Source organism: Gadus chalcogrammus, chromosome 6 (assembly GCF_026213295.1).
Source record: "Gadus chalcogrammus isolate NIFS_2021 chromosome 6, NIFS_Gcha_1.0, whole genome shotgun sequence".
In the NCBI taxonomy this organism is placed as follows: Eukaryota; Metazoa; Chordata; class Actinopteri; order Gadiformes; family Gadidae; genus Gadus; species Gadus chalcogrammus.
Window position 1 is genome coordinate 11,009,822 of NC_079417.1, and position 10,000 is coordinate 11,019,821.

General features: G+C 42.4%; 1 protein-coding gene across 1 annotated transcript in view; it reads right to left on the reverse strand.

Annotated features, from left to right (window-relative positions):
* LOC130384301 (multiple C2 and transmembrane domain-containing protein 1-like) overlaps nt 1-9,900 on the reverse strand; it is an 88,654-nt gene extending 78,754 nt beyond the window's left edge. The window contains exon 1 of the mRNA XM_056592423.1: nt 9,338-9,900. Coding sequence (XP_056448398.1) covers nt 9,338-9,886 — 549 coding nt within the window. The 5' untranslated portion in view covers nt 9,887-9,900. The remainder of the gene's footprint in view (nt 1-9,337) is intronic.
* Between the last annotated feature and the right edge of the window lie 100 nt (nt 9,901-10,000).

The window sequence follows — 10,000 nt, forward strand, 5'->3', positions numbered from 1 at the left end:
GATCTGGCGAAGGAGACAGCAGCAAGTGGCAAACCAAACTGAATTAGACAGGAACAAGCCGTCCATTCCCCTTAGTGCCAGTCAGCTGGATTGATGGAAGGACAATGAACACACCTTTCCTCTGCTTGCCTATATGGCCAAAGCCTACCTTGTGATCACTGCAACATCTGAGCATAGCGAGCGCATTTATTGATACCTCAGAAATGATACCTCCCAAAGGTCTCTTCTCTCTCTAACCTTTTACAGCAGAGTTAATGTCTCTGGCCTCAAGCATTGTTTGGGCGGGTGTTTTCAGTGTTTAAATTCAGGTTCTGTGGGACTGCTGGACTCTGTTATTTCTAACCAGGCTTTTTCTCCACTGTTAATTCTAACCAGAGGCTTTTCTCTTTCTGTGCTCGGTATTTTGTCACGTTTCCATATCCTTTACACATTATGTAACCAAAGCTGCTACGTTTGTTCTAGCAGAGGTCTCTACAAGCCTCCATTTTTCAAGACTATTTACTCTTTGTGGATAAGAGATACCGGTTTCCATTCACTGGATTAGCCTTAAATTTAGAACTATTATTAAATGTTTATTTTACTGAAATGATTTTTTTGCTTGAAAAATATTGAGAATCAACGTTTCCGTTGTTTGCAGATACATAAAAATAGCTATGTTTCCTTCTGCCGACTGGATGGGGAAAGAACATGTTTGAATCCAGAAAAATGTGTGGATGTAAATAAGCTACTTGTTTTCCTGTAGCGCAGTTGAGCTCACCTCTGCTTCCTCCACCTGGGCACCATCACTTTCCTCTCCGGTCTCTTCTGCTTTTCTGCTCATTGATAAGATCCTTTTCAGCTGACCTACTATAGGTTTCTTGTCGTCCAGTTTCTCAATTTTTTCAATGAACCACAGCTCTACAGTGTTGCTTTTTGCTTTTTTCATTTGAAAATCCTACTATGGAATTTCAATCAACATTAAATGAGCAAAAACTCACCAAAATCTTTGTGGAAATTATCAAATACAAGGGATTAAAAGTGTTAGAGTGCAGTCCACACAGCAGAATGACAGGTGGAGGCTTTCCACAACTCAGTTGAGAGGATCCTCCCTGTCCCCTTACCTTTATATTTGCCTTTGTAATAGACATTTGCATAATAAGACATGTTGTTCGAAAAACAAAAAGACACCTTAGATATTAATCTAGAGTAACCATTTCACTGTTTGTTCCACGCTTGAGGGGAAATGAGACTGAGAGACCGCCTCGGCTGACTGGGACGCAGCAACAGCACGAGCTCCATCCTGGGGCGGCGGGGAGAGTCGGTGGCCTCCCTGTCTTAAGCCGGGCCCTCAGGGTGTCTCCCTGCTCTATCTCTGGAGTGAGCCCACTGTTGGGTGATCACCACAGTGGGCCCACTGTCCGGGGCTCACTACTATATTCACCCCTTTATTAGAATAAATAAAGGGTTTATTCCGAGTTGCGTTGTCGATAAAAAAACGTTGTTTTCCGGAAGTATATGGTTTCTTTGGTCTGTAATGATAATAAATTCCAGCTGCATTAAACCAGCATTACTTCACGCTAGCTACCACAAAATACAGCTCATATCTTCTTGGCTGGACGCCATATGAAAGGGCAGAGAGAGGATGTTTTATGTCCCACTCCATCTTCATATGAACGGTCGTATGCACTCTATTATCTCAGCCTCTGCACCTTGCTCCCTCCCTCCAACCAGCTGATGGTGCTGTGGAAGACACTTGCTCGAAACGTTTAATACTAATTATAGTGTAAGTAAACGATATACATGTAATCAAAGATGGGGTTCTATGAAGTCTGCTTATGGTGCTCATGGCTTCGGTATTGCAATGATTACAGTATACCTGTATGTAGTCTTGAGCAAGAGGCCTATTGTCTACAACCCCATATGTTAGATAAAGGGTGTGTATAAATTGCTTTAAATTGCCAATATTTGAACTGGTTGTATTTTTACTTAAAAACGAAGGTCTTCCCTGAATGCATATAACCGCCTGTGGGCCTATTTCTATTCTGTTTGAACCAGGCTGGTATTGCCTGGGAAAGCAAAAGGTCTTTGTGGGATTATAACTGACATTAGTTTGTGATACCTAATGCCTCAACCCAAGGAGCTCGCACTCCACTGCGAGCTCTGCGTGGCTATTGGGCTAACAATCTCCCTCCTTTAACATGGTGGCTCATTCACAAATAGTCAGTACCTCTTGAATGGCAAGGTGGCAAAACTCATTGGGTTTCAAAGGGCTCATGTTAATGTTATTAGCATGTTATTCATTCATGCTAATATTATTATCATCAGTTATGCTTATGAGAATGTTATTAGCATTAGGGGGGTCCTAATGCTAATGTTATTAACATTAGGACCCCCACCTCACTCCTTTTTTTACTCATCATAATGCATTTTGTTGTGAGCGCACGGAGCGAGCCCACCTGTGTGGGATGGTTTGATGGTCTCTCGTCCATTTATGTTTCTCAGTGCTTTCAGGCGAATATTCTCAGATGGCAGATCACAGAGATGGTATTCCACATCTAACACATACGCTGTAGTTCCACATCCACTAATAAGGTTCTCAGTACAAAGTTGGATCTGAGTATTATTTGGCATAATGAATGCTGAAAATACTTTTGAATGCCATTAGGTTGGGTATGCACGTTCTTGCGTCTCTCTGTGAATGTGTGAGTGTGTTGAGAGTCTGAACTAGATCCGCATTTCAGATACAAGGTTGACAGTGAGCCATGCAACCTATTCTGTCCAACATCATCTGACAGCGATTGGATATTTGTGTCACGTTTGGCGGTTTAAAATCTGTTATTTTCATGCAGTAAGCTATGCGCGCTCATAAGCCAACGATGATCTTGTTTGCTTGAAAAGCACCAACACAGAGGGCAAACGACACTTCAGTCTATAGTAGACTGGTGAACGGCTCTGGATTGTGTCCTCTGATGACGAAAGCACTCACTCGTCCATTAGTTCTCAACATTAGGTATACATCATGTTCTCCTTAAAAGTTATTGGGGAGAGAGAGATAATTATGTAAGCCAGATGCCATGCAGACAAGTGATTGTATAAAACAGAAGATACTTCAACCTAGGTAAGCTAATTATTCCATAACGTGTAAAGTATTACTTTGATGACGTTACATAACATCAAGAACAAGTCATAGAATAATAACCCATTAGGATTCCTGGTAATTTGATTAATTAATTTGTTTAGTCTATGCTTCTTTTGCCTTCATCGAGTGTACAATACGCCCCATCGATGAAAAGACGTAATATGCGTGTGAGATAAGATCTGCTTGTCAGTGCAGCTAAAGTCAATAGCCCAACAATAGCCATGCATCAACATTGAGTGGAATTATCTAATTAATGAGCAGGATTTCTGTCACAGTATGAAATATTCCCAATAAACCAAACTGAACAAACAAAGGATTTGACTGTCTAACTATATTTGAATATCTCGGTGATCTGCCATCTGAGAATATTCGCCTTAACGCTTCTAAACACTTTCAGTGCCTGGGGATGGATGGATTGAGACAGACAGACAGAGAGTGTTTGTGTGTGTATGCTTATGTACATAGTCTGCCTGTGTACAATTAGGCTTTTGTTGGCTGTCAAACAAGGGGAGCTGGTAGCATTTTAGAATAACTGCAAGTTTGAAGAATCAATTAACATAAATGAGTAGTAAATAGTGAGAATACATATTGAATTCAGCATTTATCAAGCGTTGACCAATGCTATTTCAATGAGGAGTTCACTATTTACTTATGATTAATTAAGGCTTGACAGTTGCAGTTATTCTAAAGTGCTACCGGTAAGCTTTATCTTAGCAGGTTCCACAAGAGGTTCATACTGGCTAAGATAAGGATCTGATAGCGACAGACGTCAGAGACGGACAAGGACATCCAGACTGCAGCTATCCCTGCAAAGAGGAGCCACACGGCTAGGGGCTGGTGTGTTTTAGAGGGGTTATCTGTTCTCATGGGGTGCCAAGATTAGGCATTAAGACAGGAAAAACATGTTCACAAATCAATTAAAGGTGAAGTGTGTAGGTTTTGGTGTAATCTAGCGGAACGGACTCAGCAGAATGAACCCTTTATATCTACATAGGGAAGGTCCTCTTCCAGGGGGCCGCCATTTTTTACCGCCATGTTTCTATAGCCAAGAAAGGACAAAAGCTTTAGAGAGAATGCATCTTTTTTTGGCTAAGAGTTCTAGGAAGGAGTGTTACACTCGTGACTATGATCCCTTTCTAAAAAAAAATAAGTATCGGTGTTGTGTAGGTGGGGTATAATGAGCGATGTGAACATATATATATGAATATAAAATACGCCATACACATGTGGTTCTACTAGAGAAACTGAACCCTCTCTCAGACGAGGTCATCCAAATCAACCGCTGGCCAGAGGAAGCTCCTGCTCCACAAATCTTAACACACACCGTGGCGTTATACTATAAGGGCCCAAGAGGTTTACGCTTCCTCAGACGTGCCTCGTTTAAAGGATTCAATTATAATGGAGTTTCACACACATTTTAATCCAAGAGTAAAATAGTGTAACCAATGGCAGTTTGCTGATGGGGGGGATTATAATTAGTGGGTGTATATTCTTTAATACAGCCATGTTTTGAATCTCCCCTGGGGATCCATAAAGTATTCATCTATCTATCTAGGTTTTGGAGACACCGTTTTTGAGGATATTTCCGAGGTTGTTTCCGACGGTGTACAACTTCACACGTCATGTTATCAAAACAAAGCAACCTTGAGAACCGCATTGCAAGTAAATGTTGGCTTGTAGTGCAAACAAGATGAAGACATATAAGAGAAAGTTTTAATATGGGTCTACCAATGGAGTTTACCACTATTGATGCCATCAGAGGACTGTTCCATTCAGCTCGATGATATGAAAAAAATGCATTACTTGTAAACTATGACCTTTACATTTACAAACTAAATGCAATTTATAAATATATCAAGGAACTTCATCACCTGCCACTTGGCTACTCGATCGTAGTGGTGCTCTGTTGTACATATTGATCCGAAGTACCTACTGGCCCCTAACACAATACAGGCCAGTAAACAGGCCGGTATAGGCCACGTATCGTGGGAAGGGAAGGGTGGGGGAATATAAACATATTAACGTTTTCCTTTACATCAAAAACTGTTCCAAATACAATTATAGTTTCAGTTGATTTCCGACTGGTTCTGGACGAGTCATTTTTTGCGTAGGAAATATTTGCTCAGTGTCTCTTGCCCTGATTTTTGTCCATTTGTTCACAACCTATTGTATTACAAAAGTCTTCAAACACTTTGCCCCAAGGTTGGCCTTCACTTACCGAGCAGGTGAATGTAAAATGTATTTAAACACTGCAGCTTTAAACAGCACCAAACACAACAACACTTGAATCTCAAAAACACAGTCCAGCTTCCAGTATAATGAATATCCATGAGATCTACATGAAGGAAAACACTTTGTGATCCCAATGTAAAGGAACAAAATAATGCAATGTGTCCCACCTTCATGCGGTGGACGGACAGGTGGGTGGGCCAGTGGAATGGATGGCCTGCGAGGTGTGGGCCAGGACCTTGAAGTGAAAGTCACTAGCCCCGATGCTAACCTGCCCCAGTTAGGATATAGGTTGGCGCTGGTTAGCCTCCCTTCATTACAACTCGCCCTAATCTCTCTCAGAAACACTGACAGGATTTGATCCCTTATCAAATCTCGCTCACATTATTTGAAGCTAATTTCTTATTGTGCAGAGCGATAGAGTGTCGTTACATTGAACGTTGATCTCATTAAGCTCTCAACATGAGAATGACCTCAATTTCGGGAACAGCTCCTCTTGGGATTGAGAATAAAGCTGAATGACGCATATATGAATCTTACAATATATAATGCTATCAGAGAGAATGAAAGAAAGAGAAGAGCAAAGTCATGCATTCAGGTCAGTATAACAACATGCATCAGGTATGGACAGAGTTGTGTCAGGAGGCCCCAGACGAGGCTCAGCTGTGTGATTAATCCCCGTCTAGGCCTGACCTTTTGGGGCTGCTGCCATCTCCCGGAACCTGGACTGAGCTAAGCACTTTTACAAATGGACGTTTTCCTTGAAGTGAATTCAACCTTTTTCCTTTTATTAATTACACAGCTACACAGCGACAGAGACACACAAACGAACATTAACATTCAGGATGCTGTGTTGTGCCCACCGCAGCTCCAACACAGCATGCATGGTAGTAACATGGAGTGGCTCCTGCCAGAAATACAAAAGGGTGGCATCTAATCAGAAGGTGGCAACATAAACCTTTCAACGTCCACGAACGGCATCCCTCAAGCTTTCTCTCTAGCGAGATTGTGTTTTCACACCCTCCTCTAACTCCCAGACACCCATGAAGGGCTCAGCATCCATCGTGGGGCTGGCAGGCAGTCAGCCTGCGCTGGGTGTGTCCCACAAGGGAGGAGGCAGTGGACATCCATCTCAGTTAAAATGCCAATGACAGCTTCGCCATCAAGGGGGACCACAGGCGGGATGGTCGTCCACCAGCCAAAAAAGCTCCTCAAGCAGAGCCACAACCCAGATAATACGCCAATATGGAGCACTCTCTACCCACAGGGTTGCAGTCTAATGCAACAACAACTAAATACGGATATCAATGTACTTGTTGATATCCATGTTTCACATAGTAGGAGCTTCTTCTGTAATATTTGTATTCCTTGAGAGCATCTAATATATGACTTGGCAAAAAAGGCAGATAACTAAGTTCCATTTGAGTAATACAACACCATATTATGAGCACTGCTATGTATGTATGTTATAGTGTTGCTATCGCTGCAACACTAATTGCATCACACAGGCTGTAATTGCTTTACATGATAGAATATGTAACAGGAGAACGTGAACCATAACATCATTTGGTCTCATGTGTTCCACAATTAGAGAGGAGAACAGCAGAAAAAGCAAGCGTCAAACCAAACATGAAGCGATGGATGTTTAAGTTTTACACGACAACGGGTGTGGTATAGCTTGGTGTCACAATGATGACACAGAAACCTTGATCACCAGCAACAGTGTTGAATATTTTACATCTCCCCATATGAACGGACAGAAGAAGATAGCTAGGGGAGGAGAGGCCTCTAGAAGCAACAAAACGAATTGTAGGCTTCTAAAGGCAGGTTCATTTTCCCTTCATCAACAGATACCTGTGTGTCTGGCATTAAGTGCACACTTGGTTCTGTAATAGTGGAGGCTTTTAGGGGTATCCTGTTGGGATAAGATTCAGTCATTGTTTTCATGGTTGCTCCAGTCCCACAAGATGTAGAATTTAAGAATTGGTTTGGTATAGTGAGAAAAAGATAAGCTGTCCTTTAGGTATTCATACCTCTATTTAAAAATTATAAAAAAATATATATAAGCATTTGGAAAAATATATTGTTAAACGATAATGTTCAAATTCAACGTTGAAAATGATTAGGCCTATAAGTGAACGTTCGTATCTATCAACCATATATACTGCAGCGTCTTTGTACATAAAACAAGCTGGAAAAAGAAAGTCAGTAAACGTTCTGTGTGTCTTGTTAGTTCTGTTTGTTTGTTTTCCCTCTCTCAGCCCCCTAGCCTCTCACTGAAATATAACCAGGGAATATTAAAGAGCTACCTTTAGGGGCTGTGGAATTATGTGTCAATAAAAAGCGAGTAGATTACAAATGAAAATTGAAACTCCAGATATATCACTGTTATGCAATTAAGCGTTTCTATTCAAATAGGGGCTCCTTGAATGTCAACATTATGAACAAATATGCAGAAAATCATCAGTTGTCTTGCTAAGATGTGATAATTGTGGATGCATACCAAAACAATTGAAATGAACTAAACATTTGCTTAATTAATATATAGGTATTTCTTAGTTGTTGCTTTTTATGTGTTTTCTTCTCTGTTTTGCATCCTTTGTGCAACTCCAAGTAAACAGCAGGATATACAGTAGTAAGCAATCAAGATAATACCACAAACACAGACCGCAGTAAAAATATATAAAAAATAAACACATACATGAACATACTGCTCCTCTATGGCCCGAAGAAGTGAACCATGCCAAAAAGCAACGTACTAAAAACCCGCGATTCAAGAAACAATCCTTGAAAACATTGTTCACCACCGGATGTATCCCGGAGTAAACAGGAGGTTCTCATGCGTTAAGGGGCTTGATAGACTTCTGATGAGAGTGTGTGATATTCCATCGAGTTCATGGTTACCACCCTACTATACAGCCAATTCAAGGGAGGGATGAGAACTGCATGGCCTCGACTCCACTCCAGAGAAGGGCACTTAAGAATGATCCTCTTGCCAAATACACTTACCAACATGATGACACCAACAGAACTGCCATTGTGTGTGATTAAAACCAAAAAAGAGTGGGGAAGCTCATTGATTAAAAGGCTATAGTCTGCACAGACTTCAGCAGTCAGCTGAACGAAATGCATCTTATTTCATATAACGTCGCTGCCTGGGGCTGAATCCAGGCGGTGGACTCTGACAGCGGTTTTCGTTCTAACCCAACCATAAATCTGGGAACCCCCGGACCGTATAATAGTAGGCCTATATTAGTAACATCAATCCTAATCCCGATATGGGATTGGATACACAATAAAAATGTCCTGATGGGCAACCTTGTGTTACTTTTTTTTGCTATTCTCACAAACACATCACAGTAGCATAATGGAATACATGGAAAGAGTGTTGAACTTGTTTGTAGTTATTCTAGGCGTTAAAGCTTAACGGATAAGCATGTGCCTAAAGAGAAGTGAGAGACAACGTGGGAAAGGCCCTTGGGGAATATGTAGTAAAACGGTGGTGATGATGAGCAATCGAACCCTAGCAAACTATGGGTCAGTCTCTGTATTGTCACAAAAAGCAGTAGCACTGACACAACATATTTTATAAAACAAATTGAGCCAAATGGCACGCATGGCTTATTTACCACAACCATCAATTTGAACAAGCGACAGGACTGATAAGAAATTCCACTATCACAACCCATTATCCACCGGGTGCACGCCACCAATAACTAAAAGGAGCACCATCAAGAATGCTAATCAGTATAATTTTAATAGCGATATAAGTGATTGATGCATGGCGTGATGGAGGCAGAATAGGTTAATCATCATCCAGTATCAAAAACGTGCTTGGCCCAATGCATCTGAAACTTAATTTTCTTTGGATGAGGATGTGTGTGTAGTATTCATGCACGCATTTGTGTTTTGCACGAGGACAGGATGCTGTCTTCACTGTCTTCACGCGTTTCACCACACCGGTTCCACCACACCGGTTCCATAACTCACCGAGTCGCTTGCGTTTTTACGCAACTCAGCCTCCTCGCCCAACGCCAACACAGCTGGGTCCACCACCAGCTTCTCGAAGCACGCCGAGCCGAGAGAGGAGCTCTTCTGTTGGGACAGAATCAGCTGAGTGACGGCGAGCTTGGGGCTGCCGTGCGTGGTCAGCTCAGGCTTGCTCCCTGTAGGTCCGGCTGCTGCCCCCATCAGGGGTTGCATGGGACCCCCTGCGCTGGTACCGGGGAGCGGGTCACCTCCAGGAGACTCGCCCCCCTTGAACGACGGCGGATGAGAGCTGGACAGATTGGGCTGGGACGACGAAAAGACGCGGTCCATCTGTTTCTTTTTCCTTTTAAACATCCACAGACCCGATTCCTTCTTACTGCCATCTGCCCCTCCGGAACTTCGACGCTCGGAGCCCAATTTCGGGCTCAGCCACGGTTTGGTTTTCCCTGTGAAATTTTTCCACATCCTCCGTTGGTAAGACTGCGATTCTTGTCCTTTATGGGTGCTGCTGCTGCCGCTGCTCTCTTCCTTGGGTGTCCTGTCCTCCATGGTGCTTGTGCAGCAACCTGCCAGCCTGAGCCCACTCTGTGTGTTGAATGGATGTCAACGTGTGCAGAGACAGCGTAGTACCACTTCTTCCACTGACGACGATGATGATCACAG